Raw genomic sequence first — 24,915 nt, 5'->3', positions numbered from 1 at the left:
TTCCAAATTGGTCTAATAAGAAGCAAATTCTTATGGATTATCTCTCTGCAAATAACATTTCTCATTCCCCAGATATGCGAAAAATTGAATTGCTTAATTTGGTCAAAAGAAACTCACCCACAACTAAACTATTTAAATTCGACACGATGCTAAAAGAGCATGGATTTCTAGCTTTGAGGTTACCACCATATCACTGCGATATTAATGCTATTGAGTATGTTTGGGCAGAAGTGAAAAGTTTCATTCGCCATCGCAACGTAACTGGAGATATTGACATGTCTAAACTTTTTAAGCTTTCAGAACAGGCGATTGAAAGTATTACAGTTCAAAACTGGGGAAAATATTGCTTTCATGTCATCCCATTGGAAAATATGTATTGGGACAGAGACGGAATCATCGAAGAATTATGCGAACCTTTGGTGATCAGTTTAAGTGAAAGTGATGGTGATTCGAACACCGATTCAGATGACTATGAAGATTAAAAGGATTTGACAATGGTATTTTTTTCCAACCGTTTTTCGCATGGGTTTGTTAAAAGAGTCACAACAAGTCATAAATAATTAATCGGTTTAGGACATTAAAGTGTCTCAGTTCTCAAAACTTTCTTAAAAATAAACTTAGTTAAATTTTTGTTTTATGCTATACCTTTTTTAATTTTGTTAATACTCTACGTACATTTTTCCAACTGTTATACAAGCAAAATAGTTACACTTTAAAAACTACAATGTTCGTAAAAGAAAAGCTAAATTTTCCGACTTGTAATAATAAACAAACACATCCCAGAAGACAGATTAATTACCCTATTATCAGAATGGATTCTCCTTTTTCTGACATGCGCAGAAGTGTTGAAGGACCTCTAATCGGTGGGCGAACTATACCATGTGACCATCCATACATATGAGTATTCACTGCATGGCTCTTACTCACTGATCTTTCATTTTAAAGCACATCTCATTGCTAAGTCAAGGAGTTCTCACTCTGATGTTATGCTTCTGGAAAAGTTTAAAATTTTGTGTGTGTATGTAAGTAACTGTAATTGGTATTCCCCTGATAGATGTTGCATGAAGTAACTTTTCATTGTGCCTTAGTTATTATTATTATGCGACACTTCCAGGAAGGCCAAAGACTCATCGAGGGAGGGCACCTACTCTATAATTCTCCATCGCCACAAACTACAACGAACTGCAACTACCATCATCTATACCAACACCATCTACTGACCATTCACAGACAATCACAAACATCCATGTCCACGGTGGGATTCAAATCCACATTCTTTTAGCTGGAGAGCAGATTTTAGCTAACCACTTGGCTAACCAGGCATTTGTTAATGGTTCAATAAGTATACCTCCTGAACAGAGCATCTTTGTGGACTTTGGAGATCCTGCAAGTCTTTCCAAACCCTTCTGGATGAAGAAAGGTGACATTTTTCCAAGAGGACATTCCCCTATTCAATGTATTATCAAGAAATGCAGTGTACTGATTGCAACTTCTGATGTTTTCTGCTTCTTATTCTAATTTTCTGTAGGTATTTCTATGGTTTCATGGTTGAGACTTGTCAAGGATCTCAGATACAAAAAAGAAACCACATTCTCAGAAGGAGTTTAGTTCATTGCCATAGCTTTCTACCCACCATGGAGTCCACTCTGCAATGGCTGTGCTCAGCAGTGAAACACCAGGGCTACCCTGGATGCTATAAGAGCACCACAGCAAGCCTTGGGTCCTGTTCTCGGACCATGGGGAAGGAGACTTACTGCAACGCCCATGACCCTTGCAGGTGATCCCACCAGCCAACTGATCCTGATTGGGTGATCCAGGCCCACCCATCTTGCCAAAACAGAAGCTAAATTAATGCAAGACTATCAGGATCCTCTCCTTTCTGGATGTCCATGGGTTTTATCCCATAGCAAACATAGCAACCAGGCATTGGATCCCAGTGATGGTGATCTGGAAGACAGTACAGTAAAAAAAGACTCAGGAGAAGTAGAGCGAATAATATGGAAAGAAATGCATAGAAATAAAACAAGAACAAAAAAAGGGTGATCCAGGACCGCTTGGATACTTTAGCCTCTGCTTCTCCTTTTCCAGATGTCCATGGATACCTCATGGCAAATACAGCAGCAAAGTAGTGGATCTAGTGATGGTGATCTGGAAGACAGGATAGTGAAAAACACTCAGGAGAGGTACAGCAAATAATATGGGAAGAAAAGCCCAGAAACAGAATAAGAACAAAAAGAGCCAGCACCATCAGGGAGGTCCCCTCCACCATGAACTTCTTCTTAAAGTGTCATCCCCTAGAAGGAGGTTGGCAACCATGTCCTGGAACTTTTCTTACTTTCTTTTGCTGCTCTGGAACATTTATGGTAATTCAAGCCAGTCCAATTCACAATGTCTTCAAACCACATTCTCCTGGGTCTACCTTCCACTCATTTTCCATCAAGTTTCCCTACTAATATTAATTTCTGAATGCCTTCTTGTCTAGTTAGATGTCCAAAATATTTAAGTTTTTGTTCTTTAATTATTTTCATGAATGTTCTTTTCATTTTTACTTCCTTTAAAACATCTTCATTTTTCATTTTCTCTCTCCATGATGCTTTCAACATTCTTCTGATAGTCCACATTTCGAAAGCTTCTAATTTTTGATCTTTATTTAGAGTCCAAGTTTCACTGTTGTCGAGAAGGCTTGACCAGATATAGCATTCTATTAATCTTTTTCTTGTGTCTATGTTAATGTCTCTGGATGTCAGAACAGTTTTCATATCAATAAAGGCTTTTCTTGCTATCTCTATTCTTCTTATTTCTTTAAGGGAATTTCCTCCATCTGTAAACATTTGTCCCAAATAAATAAAAGACTGAACCTGTCCAATTTTCTTTGTTAATCCCATGTCTAAGCTTCTATTGTAAATTTCTGTGACTAAGTTTTGAAGATCATCTTCGGATTCAGTTATAAGGACTGTGTCATCTGCATACCTGAAGTTGTTGAAGTTCCTACCCCCAATTTTACACCAGTGTTTCCCAATGTGACACCCCACAGGGGGGGAGCAATTTAAATATTTTAGGGGGCAATTAGAAAATGATGTTGCATTCGTCACCTCATCACTGATGTACTCAAAAAAATCACCATTCTCGGCGATAAATTATCGATGTTGCAATCTTGACTTTCCGAGAAAAAAAGCTGGCAACACTAATATAGCAATCAACATAAATACTTGGTAGCGTAAGTGTGTTGTTAGATCATAGCATCTGTCACTTCTGATAATAAACGGTACCAATTTAACTTGAAGAAATGCAAAATGATGAGTCTATTAGAACTTTATTCAACATAAAAGGAACAATGGCACATGGCATTTTGACGAGACAGAAATGAAATACCTAAATTCAACTAGTTTTGCAAGACAATTACTGTTGCCCTTCCCGTTGTCATATTTAGTTGAATGTGGCTTTAGCACTGTAAATGACATGTTACTAAAAAAGAAATCATCTGGATATCACAAACCATGTGCAGATGTTTTATAATATACAAAGTGTAATATAAAATTTATATTCATTGAAGAAAGTCGAATTAAAAACAGTTCACCTATGTTCCTTTTTTATTTAAAGTACTTATTTATATTATATATACCTTTTTTTCACAATTTGGTTGACAGGGTGGCATCAATCTGAGGTGGGGCATGATCCAAAAAAAGTTGAGAAACACTGTTTTACACCCTTCAATTCTGAAATATTTTTAAAAACTTGCTCACTATATATATATATATTATGCAGTAACGATGATAAGACACATCCTTGTCTTACCCCTTTTTTTGATTTCAAAGTTATCAGAATATGCATTTTTATATCTTATTGAGGCCACCATTTGATTCCAGTATATATTTGTAATTATACGTAGATCTTTTCCTTTTAACCCATTAATACATTATAGGATATGTATTAATTTCTTGTGATCTATTGAATCATATGCTTTGATGTAATCAATAAAACAAAGATATATGCTTTTCTGGTTATCGAAGTCTTTCACATAATGTTTACAAATTGAAAATTCCTTTTCCTGAACCTTTGTCTTTTTGAAAACCTGATTGAGTGTCTTCTATTTCCATTGACAAAGTGCCTTTTATTCTTTCTAGGATTATTCTCAGTAGTAATTTTGTAACATGACTTGTTAAACTTATTAGTCTATATTCTGATGAACATTCAAAAGTTCTTGGAATTTTGGAAATAGTGACAAAGATGGATTTCCTTAGATCATCAGGGATGTATCCTGTATCATAGATGTTATTAAAAATAACCTTTAAGTCATTAATTGTGCTTTCATTTAATTTCTTTAATAATTCGATAGGGATCTGATCAGGGCCTGGTGTTTTATGCCTGGTTTCATTTGACTTAGAGCATATTCTATTTCTTCATATGTAATTGGTTCACCATCCACATTTTGTATATCTGGTACGTCTGTGCAATCAGAGTCAAACAGTTTTTTTTCCATATTCTTTCCATCTTTTTAAGATATCTTGTGTCTCCAGTAGCATTTTTCCATTTTGATCTTTTATACAAAGATTATGGTTGAAAATTTTCTTTTTATTTATCAGAGCTTGGATTAACTTATGCATTTCTTTACTAGTGTGTTTGTTGTCCAATTCCTCTATTTCTTTACATTTTTCATTTAGCCACTTGTCTTTAGCCTTCCTGCATTTATAATTTTACTGAGTATTCTACACTGTTGTGTGCTTTTCTTTTTTTCGTCTTTCATTCATAAGTTCTAATATTGATTCTGTCATCCAGGGTTTTTTCTTATTGTATTTAATTTTTGGAATCTTGTTAGCTGTCTCATATATTGCACTTCTAAAATTTGACCATCTGTTTTCAATTTCCTCTGTGTTGCAAAGTATATTGTCTTCTGTTTTATATCCTACATGATCTAATTTCTTCCTAATTTCTGAGTTATACACCATTATGTTGTCAGGTATATTCAGAGATGTTAAGTCTTTCAGTATAATTGTTTTTAGAAGTGTTTTTTGGTTTAATTTTTGAAGTAGATACAACAGGGTTATAGTCTGAACCTATATCAGCACCTGGGTATGTTTTAATGTTGGTTATATTATTTTTGTATCTATCATTTATCATTATGAAATCTATTTGGTTTCTTATAGAGTTATCTGGGTTTGTCCAAGTATATAGTCTGCGCTTTGGATATTGAAAGAAAGTATTCATTATACGTAGGTTGTTTTGAATGCAGAATTGTATCAATCTCTTGCCTCTTTCGTTTCTTTTGCCTAATCCAAATTTTCCAACAAATGGATTTTCTTCCCCTTCTCCAACCTTTGCATTCAGGTCACCCATCACTATGAGTATCTCATTTGATTTTACATATTCTATAGATTTTTGTAAGTTATTATAAAAATCTTCTATTTCTTCATCATTGTGAGTCATTGTAGGGGCATAAACCTGGATAATTATTATGTTAAAAGGCTTTGCGGCTAATTTAATAAGCATTATTCTTTCATTTATGGGCCACAGCACCCCCCCCATCACAGATTTAAAGATGTCTTTCTTAATCATGAAAAAATACTCCATATTCATGCTTCTCTCCACCAGAATATACAAATGTAAAGTAATCTTTTTCTAGTTTTCGTGTGTTAGGCCATCTTGTTTCACTAATTCCCATGACATCAACTTTAAGTTATTTTCATTTCCTGTATAAGGGTGTCAAAATTCCCTAGTTTATATAATGTTCTCACATTCCAAGTTCCAATTTTCAAGACACAGTTTCTTGTTTTCAAATGAGGAATATCAGATGCCAACCTTCCTTTTGGATTTAAGTTCACATCATTATGGAGTGCATTTGCAGCACTCGTTTTGCTCACAGTTTCAGTGTCTTCTTCTTCCCCGTAACTATTTACAGCTTGGGACATTAAAGAGGTTCCAACTTCCAAAGCATAGCTTGTAAGATATTTCAGTTTCTCCATGGTTGACAATAGGATAGTAATGTGGTGAGGTCCCTGATCTCTTCCACGTCTGCAAGAGCCGGCTAACTTGGCTCACATTGCCAGCCATTGATCAGTATTTCATATTGCCATTCTTATCTGAATTCTTCCGCAAATGATGAAACAGCAGATGTCATTGCAGTCCTAACATCTTTGCCAGAGCTCCTTCAGTCAGCCATTTTTCAAGATTCTCTGTAAGCCTTCACTGCTACCGTATTGGCCCGATGCACATGAAGTCCCCTACAAAGCAATCCTCTACTTTATGCTGCTTCCACCCTCCATGACGTGGAGTTGGATTTTGGAGGGTCCACCACGAACAGGTGCATTAAATGGAGTGGAAATATTGAAGGTCTGTGGATTACAAAAGCTGGTTGATAGGTGGAAAAGGGAGAGATATGACAGAAGCATATAGATTCTATAAGATTGACATGAACAGTTTTTCGATGACAGGAAGTGAGAGAACGAGGAGAGAATTCCTGGAAATTATGTGAGAATGTAGTTAGCAAGTGCATGAATAACAGATTTTTCTTTCTTTTTTTTTTTTTGGAGGGTAGTGAATGGGTTGCCAGATACAGTATGAATGCATCATCAGTGAATAAATTCAAGGAGAGATATGACTGGTATTATGCAAATGATGATTAGTACAGGCCTCCCATGATGAGTGTTTGCCTTCATGGCGATGCACAGGAAAATAACAATACCAGTCCACTGCATGTCTTCTTTGTTCTTTAGTGGAAAGGGCATCAGAAGAATCCTGAAAAGTTTGGATACCAACATTCCTTTGGACTCTCTATGTATGCATTCTCGCCTCCCCCGTCTCTCTCTCTCTAGTGATGCTTAAAACGTGTGTTAAATTAAATAATGTAAAATTTGTGTTAAAATGAATTAACACAAATTATACATTATAACAATCCTTTATACTCATCTAGGTACATATTAAACAGCATGGGAAAAAAAAGCATAACTAGCCTATTCCAAAAGAAGATAAAAAAACACTCATCAAGCTATTGTCCAATTGCCCTCACCTGAGTTCATTCAGAAAAAATAGAGAATCCTATCACTGGCTAACTTCTTCACTACACGAAAGCCAACCAATATAATTAGTAATCATCAATATGAATTTTCTACTCTCATTACACGCACACACACACACAATCACCTTGCTTTTGCCACTCACCTTGACACGTCATGCAAAGATTCGGAGAAATTCAGTGTTCCTTACGTTTCCAGGACAATTGATTGGGTCTTGTATAAAAACCTATTTATTTAGCTACCATCTTATGGTTTATCTTCTGCTGTTTGTAATTCATTTTTATTTTTAAAAATGATTTGCAGACAGCAATTCATTTTCAGAGATGTCCACAGACATCCGTTTAAAGACTTCCACAAATCTTCATGTCACGATGGAATTAGAATCCATCACCTGTTTATTGCTGAGTGAATGTGTTTCCACTCTCCAACTAGGCATACTATGTAAGTACCAGCTTTCTTTCTGAGCATTGGTGGATGGTTATCTCTCTTTACTTTCTCAGGATTTTGAACTTTCACTCCACACTCTTCCTCCTTTACATTATTGATGCTCACACTAACCTCAAATCCTTTCTAAAGTTTTGTGATGAGGTACAGTCCATTCTCTTCTTCTTCATTTGACACTCCATGTAGTACTAAAATGATCCAAACTTCAAAATCCTCCATAAGCAATATTTTAAATACTAGATATTCTTGCCATTCTTCAGTATGGTGACGACAACAACAACATAGTGAATTTCAACGTTGAAAGTTTTTTACCTTGACTCTACTATACATTAAAGATACCAAGAAATTATATACTTGGTTTTAATCCTTTACCCAAGGAAGCATAACAATGTTTTGTGTGTTAAATATATTCACGTCTGAGCTACTTGTATATAGAGACTAATGACTTCACATCACTTGCCTTAGTATGAATCCCATAATGCAAAGCATACACCCTTTCAGATGTGTAAAATGCTATGCATAATAAGAAGGTTCACTACCCAGGCTGGTTTCAACCTCTATTGAGGTGGGAGCCAGATCTGAGAGAGAGATACCAAGGTTGAAATAATGAATTATATATATATATATATATATATATATATATATATATATATATCATATACAAGTAGCCAAAAGGTGCTAGACCCTATTAATAAACATTTCTGGATGAGAGAAATTTTTTATTTTTATTAATAAGGTCTAGCACCTTTTGGCTACTTGTATATGAGATATATATAACTTCTTCATTACTTCAACCTTGGTATCTGTTCCCGGGTCTGGCTCCCACATGAGACCTCAATAAAGGTCGAAACCATCCGGGTAGTGGTCCTTCCCATTATGCATAGTATTTTACATGTCCGAAATGGTGTGTGTGTGTGCTTTGCATTATGGGATTCATACTAAGTGAAGTGATGTGAAGTCATTAGCCTCAAAATAAGTAACTCAGACATGAATACATTTTACATGCAAAACATTGTTTTGCTTGCTTGGGTAAAGGATTAAAAACAAGTATATAATTTCTTGTATCTTTTAGTGAATTTCAATGCTATGAAAACAAAGTCCTGGCTTATTTCCTGCAAAAAAATAAGACAGGAGTTTTGATATGAAAGAATATTTTTAATTTTCAGATACTTAGTCAGGATCAGACTTCTGACTTGCATTTCTTGCAGAAACACACCATATCCATAACCTCTTTGGCCTCCCAAAAGTTACTTTTTTTCTCACCTGTACAAATCAAAAATTATTATCTACTTATCTTATGATTCTGCTCTCCAATCTCTCGCTGCCTCACCCCAGCTACTTTCTATTAGATGTTTCATTCCTCTTGATCCTGCATTATGCCATTTCTGCAGGTATTATCGTGGTTGCTGAATTGGTCACCAATGTTTCTGCAGCATTTTTCAAGATTATAAATGAGTAGGCTGCTAGCCAACATCAACACAGAGCTCAACATCCAAACCTACCACATCATCTTCTCATTCTCTTCTTTCATTCCATTTACCTCTTGTTGTTTGGGAGAGTGTTCCTCATACTGTTTTCCTCAAGAACAACAATCTCCAGCTATTTGAGGAACACACTGGCATGTTTGTTTTTTTTCTTAACCACTTGCCTATACATGGTACCACTGTAATATTGGTTTTGTGATTTTTTTTTTTTTAATGTAATCCCATCTACATGAGGTTGTTCAATGTATAGTACATTAGCTGTCGGTAAGAGGAAAGATGAGGAGAAAGAAGAAATTTGTTAACACTGTATTTGAAGACCTGTTGATTGCACTTGTTAGGAAATACCTAAGCTTGTGTGCTAAAAGACTGCCAACCTTTGGAACAATCATAAGTTCCAAAAGTTTAAAGATGATGAAAAAAATTTTCTAGAAGTTTGGAGTTGAACTGTGAAAGGATGTTAAATAGCTGCTGCATGCATTTTAACAATTTTACAAGAGAGTGACAGAATTATTATTGCCAATTCTAATAAACATGGGTCCATAGAAATATTTCTAGAAAATGCAAATACCAGAAACTGAATATCTGTGTAAAAGAGTGTAAACAAATTAGCAAGAGATGGGTTGCTAGTCAACCTAATCACTCTTTTCTATCTGTTCTGAGTGTGTAGGGAAACAAATGATATATTTAAAAAATTACTTGATCTCATCAAATACCAGATTTGATGAAATCCTAACTTAAACTTAACTTTATAAACATTAGAGATAAGATTTTACTAAAATAAAGAGCCAAAAGGCTTCAGTTCAGCGATGCAAAATTATATAAGTAAAGTGGGTATTAGATCCAGCATTATTTCAAAGCCGAATGGAATGTAGAAATTATGAAAGTTTCATAAAAATAAGTTGACCAGAGAGCTTACGGGAATACATTCACCGGCATTCACGAGTTGACTTAGTGCAGACTACTTAGAAAAAATAAATGCTGCCCAAGCATCTATATATTCGCTTTCTATTAATCCATTTTGATAAGGTTTCACTGGCCTGACAGCTGTTTCGAACTAGTTGGTTCTCCTCAGAGACCAGGCAGAAACCTTAAGAGAGCAAAAACTCTCGTTCAATACTAAGGAACTTGAAATGTTGGAGAGGTGTATTTTTTGTAAGCAAAATCTCGGTCTGTACATAAAGTATTTACTAAAATAAAGAGCCAAAAAGCTTCAGTTTAGTGATGTAAAATTAAATAATTGGATATTAGATCCAGTATTATTTCAAAGCCGAATGTAGAAGCTATGAAAGTTTTGTAAAAATAAGTTGACCAGAGAGCTTATGGGAATATGCTCACTGGCATTCACAAGTTGCCTTAGCACAGACTGCTTAGAAAACATAAACACTGCTCAAGTGTTTATATACAAAACTTTCATAGTTCACATTTCACTTTTTACAAAACTTTCATAGTTTCTACATTCGGCTTTGAAATAATGCTGGATCTAATATCCACTTTACTTATATAATTAGAGATAAGATTTTTGTTTTTGAAGAGCCCAAGAAAGAAACCTTTCTTGGGTGGGAGCACTATAAACCTATAAACTTTCAGTTCAATAATTACAGTGGGTGGGCTAAGGATTTTTTTTTGTTCAATTTTTATTAATATTATATTTTTTTGTGTTTTTTCATATTTCTCTAGAGACCAAACATGGAACTCTTTCAAGCCACTTCAGCCCTTCAATATGTGGAGTAATGGTCACACTGGCAGATTCATTTCCCACTTAAAGACAATCATGAACATCTGTAAAATTTCGTGTGGTAAATTAAAATAATCAATTTATCAAACTCAATTTTACAGGGAGTTTCAGACCAAAATAACATAGGAAAAATAATGTAAGATTCCCTTGTCTGAATATAAATTAACTATATTGAAATTTGTGTTAAATATTTGTCTGTTTAAATATTGTACAAAAAATTAGAGAAAATGGATTAAGTGATATTAACATTGTAAGTAAGCAATAAGAATAGTGTCTCAGAAAAGTTTGCAACAACTTGTGAACAAATTGATCGCCTAAGGCACAGACCTTCAACGAGAAGACCAGAGTGATGTCATCGTGCTGATGGCTAATTACGAACATTCAAAGGTTGGGAACAAAAAGCATTCACAAGTTGTTTAAGGGGCACGTATTTAAGGGGACGATTACTACAGGCTACTGGAGGAGCACTTGAACTTGGACCTTTTACTACTACTACTGCTGGTGTTTTGGTCCCCTGATCAACCAAGTAGAAGAAGGGAGAAGAGGAAATGGCACGGAGTATGAACCAGGAGGTTTGGTGCCTATCGTCGGCAATTCCTCTAGAATATTCTGGGAGGCTTCCAAGGAGTGACTGACAACATACGTCCCATCAAACAGCTGGCTGCGATTTCCCACAAACGGCTTGACATCAGGTCAATGAATTAGCCAACAGTGGAACAAGAGAGATAGAGTACAGAAATGCCAGAGTCAATAATGTGTCCTGTGTAATGGAAAGGATTCAAGATATCCTGACTGAGGTACAGTTCATGAAAGAGGACTGTGAGCTTACTGAAAGAACTGTGAGTAAACAAGTGATACTGTTATTGTTTTCCTTGTAACTTAGATAAATGAGAATTGTATGTAGGTGTTACAAAAGGTCATTGGTATAGTGTTGTAAGGTATTGTATATGTATTGCTGGTGCAAGGAATATCTTCCTTCAAGTCTTCCTTCAATATCTTTCTTCAAGTCCAAGTCTTCCTTCGTGCGCTTGGCCACACGAAGGAAGACTTGGTTTCGAGTCTAGTCGGCGACTAGAGGAAATTTTTCTAAGCCTTTTTTCGACCGGTTCCCGAGTTAGTCGATCTCTGGCATGGACAAGCAGGTTTTTCCTCCCGGAAACTCGGGTTTTTCGTCCTGTAAACTCAAGAAAATCGACCGTAGAACCCACATTATTTCAGACATTAAATATATTGTGTTAGGGTTAGGGACCACGAGATGGCGGCAATTTGAGCCGTCTCTCTTCACTGCATACCGCTTAATTAGTGATAGCCTTGGGCCATCTGTCTCTGATTGGGTACCAGTGGAGATTGAACTGCCCACTCAGTCTCCAAAAGTTAGATAGGGCTAAATGGCCTCGCCTACTCCCGTATACGGGAATAAAACGGCGTTAGCTGATTTTTTTTTTTTTTTTTGAAGTAGTCATGTTAGAGGGAACAGTTATTTATACCTATTGTAAAGAATGTGTGTTTCATAGTGCCAAGTTGAGAATAAGTGTAAAGTGAACGTAAAATGTATATATTTCAATGGTATAATTATTTTGCTGAAGTTAGAAATGTTAAGAGAGTTAGTCATTCCCACTGTGTTGTAATTTCAACTGTTAAGTTGGAATAAAATGTTTTGTTTAAGCAACAATTGATCTGACCATTTGCCAATGCACTATCTCAAATAAAATTCATACTTGTGTGCATGAGTAGTTAAGAGAGTCAATAAAATCCTCCTAACAATACTTGATGTATAGTTAGAAGGATTTTAGCTGAGACCTTACCATTGTTCATACTCCTACTATTCTTGGACCATATTAATTTTTCTCGACTGGTGAAGTTGTAAATAAAAATAAATTTGTCTGGAAGAAGGGCCTGAGAAAATAAGTGTACTGCAATCACTTAGCCAGTGATAGTTGAACAAACAGGCAGCTTAGCGAGCAGTAGGAGCAAAGGGTAGAGGAAAGAAAGAAAAGGGGGAATAAAACTTTAAGACATAAGGGCTTAGCAACAGAGAAAGTAACGAAGGTTAGGGATTAACGAGTATAGGAGAAACTTTGTGAGTAGTATAAATTTTGCATAAGGCCACAGCCCGACAGGAATGAAAATAAAATATGTAATAATAGAAAACAGCATATTTTTACAATGGCACAGTCAACATATTTTTACACATCCATGCCACAGTGGGATCTGAAACCGCAACCTGTTGGTTGGAGAATGGACTCATTAACCACTCAGCCAACCAGGCTGGCAATAGATGGAAACAGTAATTCACTGCAGCATTATACCATAAGTCCTGAGACAATATTGCAACCGAATAAATAATGATTATCAGCTGCATATCTGCTGAACATACAGATATATGTCAGTGGATTATTTGTCAAGCTATAAACAGTGTGTTGCTGTTTTTTTTTTAAGTCATTAATTTGTGTACTGAATTTACAACACTTATGCTCATGTAATTACAAAATTACTTAAACCGTAGATAATTCTGGGAAAATTCTTTTCTGATAATAATATGAAAGAAAGGGAAAGAGAAAACTATTACCATTCTAGAAATGAAGCACATAAATATATCAGAAACTGATATGGTTCATATTAATATTAAAACAATAGTCATTACTTTGTAATCAAGTATAGTTACCTCAAATAATTCTTCATTTTCCAATGGTCGGGTGCTAAAAACAAGGCCATGGTTGAAGCTTCTAATTCTACATGCTGTTGTCATATTATTTTTCAAAACAATATTTCTTCCACAAACTGCATTAAAAAGCTGACCTAATTTTTAAGAAATGGAAATTTTAATTAATTTCACATTAAAGAAAATGACAATCAATTATATCACGACTCTAAACAGCAATGTATAAAACTTAAACAAGATGACTAGCATAAATATTTATGCTAACCATGTCATTTATAGTTTTAACAAGAGATTCTTAATGTTTATTAATTTGTGTAATATCTTTACAATACAATTTGAAATATTTTATCTTATAATTATGTACCCAATACTCTGGACTTATGAGTCCAGAGTATTGGGTACATAATTATACATTCTTAGGACTTATATAAGTCCTAAGAACTTGCTTCTACTGCTATGGAGATTCATCCTTAATTCTGGCACTAGGTGAAAATTGCAACTGCAGCAAAATATATACATACACTTTTTTTTCTGAATATGAAACTGAATATAAACACACAAAAGCAATAGCAAAAAGAGAAACATGCAAAAGATATAAGAGTTCAATGGAACAAATTCTTTACCAATATAGAAAACAATATTGATAAACCTCAAACACAAACATATAAATTTATAAGACACATGAATAATAACCTTAAAGAATCGATCAAGATCAATACCATACCTTTGGAGGACTGGCTTAAATACTCTAAAGAATTATGAACAATTGATGCCAACCCACTCTCAGAACCATTATCTGCAAATAATTCAAGAGACTCCTTTATCCTTGAAGAACAACACTTAAACAATGCAAGAACCATAGAAGTCCAGGAGAAGATAGTATCAATATGGAACTTCTGGAGACAGCTTCAGATACAGACTATTAGAATTCATGAATAAGATCCTAAATGGCCAATTACCCAGAAAACAGCAAAATGCTATGGTCATCCCATCTTCAAAATCGGCAATATTAATGAATGTCAAACTATAGAGGCATTAGCCTTTTAAACACTGGATATAAAATATATTCAAGTCTCTTAAAGACTAAATTAACCAAATATTATCAAAATATTTTTGGAGAGGGACAAAATGGTTTCCGTAAAGGCAGATCCTGCACTGATGCCTTTTTCACTCTCAAGCTCCTGATAGAAAAAAAAAAAGAGAATTCAATTTAGAGACCCATATATTATTCATAGATTATAAAATGGCTTTTGATAAAGTCAATCATAATAAGCTATTGGAAATTTTAAGAGATGACAACATCCCTAGCCAGTTAATTAAAGCAATTTTCAATATATATATATATATATATATAACCAAATTACAAGAAAGATAGCTGCACAAAAATCTGAATTACAGAACCTAAATGCAGGTGTCCGACAAAGATGTAGTCTATCGCCACTTCTCTTTAATATCAATATGAACAATATTATAAGAGAGTGGAAGGAAAAACCAGTTTCATTCATAAATGATTACACCAACATCGATACAATTTTATCTGCCGATGATCAGGTTCTAATGGAAGATAACAAAGATTCACTACAGCAACCAGCCTTTTCATTAAATGAAATAGCAAAAACATACAATATGGAAATCTCCACTTCCAAAACCAAAGTCATAGCATTTAATGGTCAAGACCCAATTTGCATCAACAATGATATTAGAGAACAGGTTAATAAATTCAAATATCTAAGCTACCACTTATCTTATGAAAGAGAGAAAGGCACGGAACATAAAATAACTAATTATATTCGAATAACAAGAACTATCAATCAGATATTCAATCCAAATTTAATAAGCAAGAAAACAAGAATAAGAATCCATAATTCAATAGCAAGACCTATCCTAACATATGGTTCAGAAGCCTGGACCATAACTCAAGCAGATAGAAAAAGACTGACAAGCTCTGAAATAAGGTTCATGCACAAAACTGCTGGATATAATAGCCTAGACTTCAAGAGAAATAGCGATATCTTAAAGGAACTTGAGGTGATATCTGTTTTAGACTACATTGATCTTTATAGAGTGAGATGGAGACAACATACAAAAAAGAATGACTGAAGGAAGACTCCCCAGAGAGATACAGAGATATCAACCTCAAGGGAGAAGAAATAGAGGATGGCCTTTGTAAAGATGGGAAGAGACCGTAACAGACCTCTAAGCCTATTATTGGAAAGGAAGAAGAGAAGAAGACTTTTTTCTGCTGAAAACCTCAACCTATTATTAAGAGTCCATGATCAATTGCTCGTTCAAGTTGCCTTTCAAGAATCTGATGTTACAAGAAGGATAGAAAATTGGAAAGTCATTGAAAGTCACTGAACAACTGTCGGAAGGTGTTCAAACTAGAGAGAGAGAGAAAATGTTTTTAATAAAAACAGGAACCCTGAAGCCGAGATTATTATTATCGTACCCTCCTGGAGTCAGCAGACACATTGTGGGAGGTTCATTCAACTGACTATATGTTTATCATACTAAACTTTAAAGTCCTTAGCACTTCCTGCATTCACAATGTATTCTGGTAATGTGTTCAAGTCACTCATAATTCTCAATGTAAAAAACTACTCTTCACATACTCCACTCCTCCTTTGCCACACTCTTACATAGCTTCCAGGATGATGTCTGGTTCTTCCCTGTTACTTTCCACTCTTTTTTATAATACCCTCTGTATTGATCCAATAAAATCCTCTCACTAACTTAAATGTTCCTAACACATCACCTGTTTTTCTTCCTATCCACTAAACTCTGCATCTTTTGACAGATGTTTCTAAAAGATCACGTGATCAAATGTTGATCACTGTCTATGAAAACTGTGTAGTGTTTCAGAATAGAGATCACTGCTTTCTACATACCTCACAAATTGTGCATTATCCATTTTCTCCAAAATTTTACAAAGATAGCTGGTCAAAGTGATGGGGCAGTGATTATTTTGCCAGCTTCAGATCTTTTTCTGGATTTTGGAATGCCATCGCAACTGACATATGATATAAATCTGGAAACTGTTACTTAGTAATAATTCTGATGTATAATAAAAGTATGAGATCCATGGAGGATGGTAGGAGATTTTATCATCTCATAATGGATGTCATCAGGTCAATAGCACTGATACGAGAGTCAACGTGCTTATTATTTTAGTACCACCTTAAGGAAAATGACATTGTATGACTCTAGCTGATTTGAGAGTTAAGTGGTTTCTCAAATTGTTCTTTCAACATCAAAAATTTGGGAGGATATGAATCTCAGCAGTTCAAATCCAAAGCAATTGAAGCACAATGGCTTTGGATTTTAGCAACTAATTCACTATATTCCACAGCAGATTAATGGTGTATTTTATATCTACCCTTCATTTTTTAGATTTTATCCTAAACATAACTTTTAGACTAGTTTGGGATAATTCTATGTATTATTCACAGATGATGTAAACTGGATCCAAGCCTTTGACTAAGATGTGTAATGTAATATGTTTTGACATGAGCATGTTATGTTAGACATCCTGACTGATCATAACCTATTTTCATGCCTACCAAAATATGGATGTTAAGTATATGATAGATGAAGTAATATGAGTATATGCACATCAATTATCTCCATTAAGAGGTGTGATAAACCTTCACAGTTAAGAAATACTTAATGGGATTAACTTATACTTATAGCAGTGTATCAGACCCAGCACTACTGAAAGCATAAAATGCATGGTTGCTCACAGTACGCAGAGCAGCTCTAATAGATGTTATTAAATAGCATGCAACCTATTTTTATATTTCTAGTGCTTTTATCATATAATTAGTTTGCTTTAATGGCAGAGCAAAATAAGCGAAACTACCAACCATGTAATATAATTTTTTTTTTTTTATCATTGAAAGAAAAAAAAAAAGGTCATTAATGGGTATGAGGAGTTGTAATCATTTACTGCACATAAATAATCTATATGGTAGAAAAAGCAATGTTGGAATCAAATTACCTTTCATTAATTTTCCTTCATTATGCTTAACTGATAGTGAATTTTTTGTTCTCGAAAAATCACATATGTTTAAATATTAAAAAATTTGTGGGTTTGTTCTAATTTTTTTTTAGTTTTATCAGGCAGAATTAATTCTGACAAAAATATATCAGCTTATAAAAGAAATATCAACATATTTTTTTATAATGAATGAAACAAATAGAAATGTAGCAAATATTTCTGATATATACTGGACTGTTACTTGGAGCTCTTTAGTGTACCTTCTGGGGAGTGTTTTTTTTTTTGTTTTGTTTCTCAACAATGATGAGTAATCTGAGTTTTCAGCATAGAAGCTGCTAGGACAGAAAGGATAATTAGCTGGTATATCTAAAATATAGCTGATTTCAGAAATGGCCACTAGCAGTTGTAGTTACATTCAGGAATTCTTTTCGAGGGGGGGAGTAGCGTTAAACCAACTATTCATAGCACAAATGTATATGCTTTCTTTTATATAGGGAAATATATATATATATATATATATATGGCATCTCCAGGGAGTCCAAAGACTCATTAAGAGAGGGCACCTGCTCTACAACTCTGTCTCCACCACTCAATCCACCAATTGATTGCAACTACACCAACGCCATCTACTGCCAACCACCACCACTAGTATTTCCACATACAATCACAAACATCCATGCCCGCGACTAAATTTGAACCTGCAGCCTTTTGGCTGGAGAGCAGATACGCTAACCACTCGGCCAGCAGGCTGGCATATATATATATATATATATATAAAAAATTAGAATAATTCGAGCAGTTTGCTCTCTCTTAAAACAACTGATGCCAGACCGAGAGGGAGTAGCTAGAATAATCAAATTGAAAAGAAATAGCCCAATTCCAGAAGTGCCTCCTGCAACAGACATCACATTATTATTATTTTATTTCTTTTCTCAAAAGAGCAAAATTAAACAGTAAGCAAGTGGTTTAATTTACTGAAAATAAACAAATTTTATGTTAATCTGCATATGACATCTTCAGATGCTTTCAAACAAATATATTTATAGCACTTAAGATTGGACACTATTCTAAAATAACACATATGTAACATTTTTTAAAAGGTTCAGGTCCTGAAATATTACTGTATATAAATATTTGGGATATTTAAAAAAAAAATAAAGAGTCTTATAATTGGAAAGCAAGTACTACAATTTAACATAATTTGTTGTTTTTAAAAGAGGAACAACAATATATCTTAAATATGACAACCACACTCCCAAATTTAGAATTTTGCAAGGAAATTGAAAAAAGATTGTTCAAATCACAATTACTCCAATAATGTTATTTGAAAACATTATTTTAACAAATACTTAAGAAAATTACTAAAGTATAGAGCTGGTGTATACAACATTACCTCTTCAATGAATGAAGAAACACAGGTGTATGAAGAAGAAGTACTAGAGCTGTTGCACAAAGTGAATAACAATTCAGCAAATAGGGACTAATGGGATATCAGAAAGAGTGCTAAAAATGTATTCAGCTGAAATGGCTATTCCTTTGACTAGGCTATGTAATTTGAGTCTCAGACCAGAGAAGATTCTGCAGGAATGGAAAAAATGTATGATAGTCCCATTGCACAAGGGTGGTGCAAAGACCAATGTATCCAACTATTAACTAATCAGTATCTCAGGAGCGGTGGTGAAAATTTTGGAAAAATTGGTTAGGTCTCACATTCAGAAATGGGTGGACAGTGAATCTCTACTTTGCAATGAACAGCATGGGTTTACTATGGGAAGGTCATGCATTAGCAACTTGCTCACATTTTATAATGTTACCACTGAGCTAGACTAGTGGAATGGATACACCATGATACTTTTGGATTTTGCTATGGCTTTTCACAGAATGCAGCATGGAAGACTATTGCATAAATTGGAAAATATGGGTTTGGATTAAAAAATATTAGCATGGATAAGAGTATGACTGACTGACAGATATCAAAAAGTGGTATACGGGGGATGTGAGTCTGCAAGATTTAAGGTAACCAGTGCTGTACCCCCAAGGATCAGTCCTTGGTCCACTGTTATTCAATCTGCAATTAGTAATTACATTACTAATACTGGGAAGGTTTCAACATGTGACATACAGCTATTTGCCGATAATGTAAAGATAGGTAGGGTAATCAGGAATGCTGCTGATATGCAGTACTTGCTGAATGATTTGAATAGGCTGGAATTGTGGGCATGGGAAAATGGATGTCAGTTCAACACCAGTAAATGCAAAGTCACGCACTTTAGGTGATGAGACATCCAATGCTGTATTATATTGGTGGGATTATGCTAGAAAAAACTGATCAGCTAGGGATCTTGGAGTGTTAGTAGATTAGCAAGTTGAAGTTCAGGGGCCATGTAGCAAAGATTGCAAATACAACTCAAAAGATAATTGCAATGTTGAAAGAAATTTTCATATAGGGGTGACAGAAACAAAAAAGACCAAAACCGGTGAGATCTTTCTGAGCAATAAATACAAAATGTTATATTCAGGCAATGACAATCAAGGAAAAGAAGAAGCAGCCATAGTATTCAACACAAAATACGAGGCTCATCTTCTTGAATGGCAGTCAGTCTCAAGTAGAGTAATGTGGGCAAATATGAGAATGGGGAACTGGACAATGAGACTTATTTGTGCCTATGGTCCCACAGAAGGTTCTACTAAAGTAGAAGTGGAGGAATTTTTTGACGCTTTAGAAAAAGCATCTGACACAATGAAAAAGAAAAGTTGGTCCTTGTTGGGGATCTAAATAGCAGAGTAGGAAATGATTACGAGACATACAAAAATATTTTGGGAAAATTTGGAGAAAAGAGCAAAGCTAATAATAATGGCAAATATCTGTTGGATTTCTGCTCAGGACATGGACTGGTTATTACTAGCACCATGTTCCAACATAAAAATGTGCACAAATTCACATGGAGAGAAGAGGCTAGGAATAAGAAAAGTCTCATTGACTATGTTATTGTTGATCGTGATGTTTCTCCCTCGTGCAGGACACCAGAGTGTACAGAGGATTTGAAATTGGAAGTGATCACTATTTAGTCTTGAGCAGGATAAAATTGAATTTCATTTTGAAAAGAATAACATGTAAGAAAATTTTAAAGCGAATAAAAGTTGAGCAGCTCTCAGATGTGAACTGTAGACTAAAATACACAAATATTATTGAAGAAAAAATGAAAGAGTTTGAGAACAGGAACCAAACCTTGGAGATTCAGTGGCAAGCCTTGAAGAAAACTTTGATTGATTCAGCCAGGGAGGCATATGGTGAGGTTGTCTGCAAGGATAAAAAAAATCAGAACTCCCTGGTGGACACAGGAAGTTAAAGAGTCAGTGAGGGAAAAGAAGAAAGCATATCAAAAGTTCCTGTCAAATAAGTCAGTTTGTGCTCTTAGAGAATACAGAGACAAATGCAGAATGCTAAACACTGCGTAAAATTAGCTAAACAAAAGTCATGGGAGGACTTTGGCAAGAATATAGAAAATAAATATCAAGAAGGTGGCAAAATATTCTGGAGGTGTTGAAGAAGCTTAGGAATGGAGGAAAGAGTGCTGTAAAAGGAGGAAAGAGTGCTGTAAAAGGAGTTAGAGATGATAAAGGTAACATGAAAACTGGAGAAAAAGATATCCTTCAAGTATGGAGTAATTACTTTGAAAAACTGCTAAATGAAACAAGCAGTGATGACAGCACAGTGGTAAAAAACACTGACCAGGCATGCAGTCAGGAATACATATCCATACTTGAAGTAGAAAAAGCCATCAAAGGCTAGAAATGTGGAAAGGCAGCAGGAGAAGATGATATTCGACCAGAAATGCTGAAGTATGGTGGTATAAGAGTCTTACAGTGGCTGCACTGCATAGTTCAGAAAGCCTGGCAGGGGGGCGAATTCCTGATGATTGGAGTAGAGCTCTCATAGTACCCATATATAAAAAGGGAAATAAAACTGAATGTGAGAATTACAGAGGTATTTACCTACTGAGTGCTGAGTGTTCCTGGCAAGATCTATGCAAGCATACTTGAGAAACAGTTAAGAATTGTGGAAGAAAAGCTTGGTGAAGAACAAGCTGGATTCAGGCCAAATAGAGGCTGTCAGGATCAGATCTTCACTTTACGACAAATAGTCGAGAAAGCATGGGAATATAACAAAGATCTGTATTTAAGTTTTGTCAATTTGGAGAAGGCTTATGACAAGGTGCCAAGAGAGAAGCTACTCAATACGCTGCAGTTATATGGTGTCAATGGGGCATTATATCAAGCAATACTTAGTCTTTATTTGATTTGTAGGTCAGCAGTTAGAATTGAAGGTAGTACAGGAAGATGGTTTAATGTTAAATCTGGTGTGAGACAAGGATGTACATTATCTCCTCTGTTATTCATTATCTATATGGATCACATTATGAAGGAAAGTGTATTAAAAATGATATCAAAATTGGAGATGTTAATGTCAGCTCTTTGCTTTATGAAGACGATGTTATACTTCTAAATAAATCCGCTACAAGTCTGCAAGATTCTCTGAATAAATTGAATAGCTGTTGTAATAGATATGGTATGAAGGTGAGCAATAAAAAGACAAAGGCAATGAAAATAGGCAGAATCATTGAAAATGTCAACTGTGTTGTGAATGGAGAACCTGTGGAACAAATAAAACATTTCAGCTACTTAGGCACGATTTTTACTGAAGATGGTAAATTAAATATAGAAATAGACAACAGAATCAGCAAAGCTGGTATGGTGGGAAGTCAATTGAATAAATTCATATGGAATAAGAGAGAAATTAGTCGGAACACTAAATTAGCTGTATACAAGACAGTGTTCAAACCAGTTTTAACTTATGGCTCTGAGAGATATGGGTCAGAAGTAAAACACTTGACCAAAGACTAGAGACTGCAGATATGAGAGTCCTGAGAAAGATTATAGGCATGAACAGATGGCATCGATGGCAATATCATATTAAAAATGAGGATATTAGGAAAGAACTTGACATTGTCAGCATCCAGGAATGCATTAGCAGAGCTAATCTCAGGTAGTATGGTCACTTAAACAGAATCGGCGAGGAAAGACTAGGAAAACAGGTGTTCTCTGCCAGGTTGGCAGCAAAACAACCCAGAGGAAGACCAAGATATGGGTGGATTGATATGGTACAAAGTGCCTTAGACGATAGAAATATAAGATCTGATAATGTTGGAGTCTTGACAAGTAACAGACTGATTTGGAGGAAAATTGTAGATAGGAAGTTAGTAATGATGTAATTTTTTTCATGTAGTACTATCATATCCTGTACACCCCTTGAGGGTACATGGCAGGAATATGATGATGATGATGATAAGACCTTACTTGGACTATTGTGCACAAATCTGGTCTCTGTTATGATTCTGATACAGTGGAGAGAGTGCAAAGGAGAGTGTTAAAAATATCAGAATTGTGGAATACCGATTATGAAGACAGATTGAGAATTTGTAGACACGTATACAGGAGAAAGAGAGGCAATATGATTGAGATGTACAAATTTCTGAAAGGATCATACAAGATTTCAGTTGATGGAATTTTTCATTTTATGGAGGGGTGAGGAAAGGACAAGAGGGCATCCTTGGAAGTTGAGAATGAATGCCACTAAGAAGGGGTGAGGCCAGGTTTTTCTCTTAAGGTGGTGTATGATTGGAATGGGTTGCCATTGGATGTTGTGTGTGTGTGTGTGTGCAACCAGTGTGAATGAATTCAAGAAGAATAAGTATGATAGCTGATGTATGCAGTATCCCTCCCTCCCTATGTGGTTTCTAACTCCCTGGAGGTCTCTCATAATAATAATAGGGCCAAAAGACTGCAATTTGGCATAACTAAGATATTAAAATGGGGGATATTATGAATCCAGGAATATTTTATAGTCAAATATAGAAAGAAAAGTTTCAAAAATTTACCTGAGAGCTTATAAAGCAAAATGCTTTACATTTTTATTTTGGAGGTGCAACCTGCTCTCAAAGGTTGTACCTCCAATCTGTTAATGATTCTAATCTCACAATAAGAGATTAATGGTGAAGTAGGATAAATACAAGATGAAAAACAGTAAATTGCTCATGTTTTCATCAGTGAAAATCTGTGAGGTAATTCAGGTATCTGAAATGCTTCAGCCAGTAGATTAGCTATGAGATTTAATGTATCTTCTTCTTCTTTTCAGCCATTTTCTGTCCACTGCTGGACGAAGTCCTCCAGTATTTTCCACCTTTCTCTGTTCATGGCAATAGTTGACCAATTTTTCGGAACAAAATTTGACACTTTATTACTCCACCTTCTTTTAGGATGTCCTCAGCCTCATTTCTCTTCTTTTGGAATCCAGTTCGTTAGTATAGTGGTCCATCGCTCATCTTCTCTCCTGGATAGATGTTCGGCCCATTTCCATTTTAGTCGCTTATGGAGAAGAATGATGTCAGTGATGCGAGTCTGGCTTCTTATCCAGGTGTTTTGCTTCTTATCTTTTAATGTGATGCCTAGCATTAACCTCTCCATTTTTCTTTGAGTTGTTGTTGTTAGTTTATTTGCAAGTGCTTTTGTTAGCGACCAAGTTTCACAACCATATGTGATGACTGGAAGTATACACCAGTTAAATGTCTTCCTTTAAAAACAGAGTGGGACATCATTGTTTTGAAAAATGCTTTTCAATTTTCTGAAAGCAAGTTGAACTCTCCTATTTATTTCCTTTTGGAGTCTACAGTTTAGATCAATGAGATGACTTCGATAAAGAGCCAAGAGGCTATTGTTTTCCGGCGGCGTAAATTAAGTTAAGGGGATAATAAATCCCTCATTATTTTAAAGCCGGATAGGAAACTCGGAGATCGAAATCTAAGAGTTTCATGCTGAAGAACTATCGGCGAGTCCAAGCATAAGTCAACACCTGGGTAGTACAACACTAGGGCAACTCGGAGCAAAGGTGAAGCAAGCTCCATCACTATCCTTAATAATTTCTCATAATGTAAAACGCAACTCCTAGGAGATGTATTACTGTTTTACATTATGAGGAGAGGTCACTACCCAGACCGGTTTCGACCTTTATTGAGGTCTCATCAGTGCATAGGTAGACCTGGATAATACCAAGGTTAAGTGAACCGAACTTACATATACCCTTACTATACGAATTGCCAGACCAGTGTACCCATATATTATTATTATTACGATAAAGAGCCAAGAAGCTATTTTTTTCCGGCAGCATAAAATAAGTTAAGGTGATAATAAATCGCTAGTGATGGATCTTGCTCCACCTTTGCTCCGAGTTACCCTAGTGTTGTACTACCCAGGTGTTGACTTACGCTTGGACTCGCCAATAGTTCTTCGGCATGAAACTTTTAGATTTCGATCTCCGAGTTTCCTATCCGGCTTAAAAAATAATGAGGGATTTATTATCCCCTTAACTCAATGAGATGACATTGTATAGTATTGTATGGTTGCTTGGCACTCAGGATTCCAAGCAAGGTTTTAGATAGAGTTAAAACTGAGATTATGCCTTAGAACTGTAGTTGTTGGTACCTGGATAATACAGATTGTATTATTCAGGTACTTAAGAAAATTAA

At 35.2% G+C, this 24,915-nt stretch overlaps 1 protein-coding gene across 3 annotated transcripts in view; it reads right to left on the bottom strand.

The window, feature by feature from the left end:
• Positions 1–24,915, bottom strand: part of Neurl4 (neuralized E3 ubiquitin protein ligase 4) — a 646,806-nt gene that overhangs the window by 248,471 nt on the left and 373,420 nt on the right. For all 3 annotated transcript variants that reach the window (XM_090397278.1, XM_090397280.1, XM_090397281.1), the window contains one exon: positions 13,339–13,472. In XM_090397278.1, the coding sequence (XP_090253404.1) occupies positions 13,339–13,472 (134 nt within the window). The remainder of the gene's footprint in view (positions 1–13,338; positions 13,473–24,915) is intronic.

This window comes from Typopeltis vanoorti, chromosome 8 (genome assembly GCF_054136105.1).
Source record: "Typopeltis vanoorti isolate ZY-2024b chromosome 8, IOZ_Tvanoo_1.0, whole genome shotgun sequence".
Classification (NCBI taxonomy): Eukaryota; Metazoa; Arthropoda; class Arachnida; order Uropygi; family Thelyphonidae; genus Typopeltis; species Typopeltis vanoorti.
Note: the sequence above shows the minus strand (reverse complement) of the source record. Positions and strands in the feature narration are given on the sequence as shown.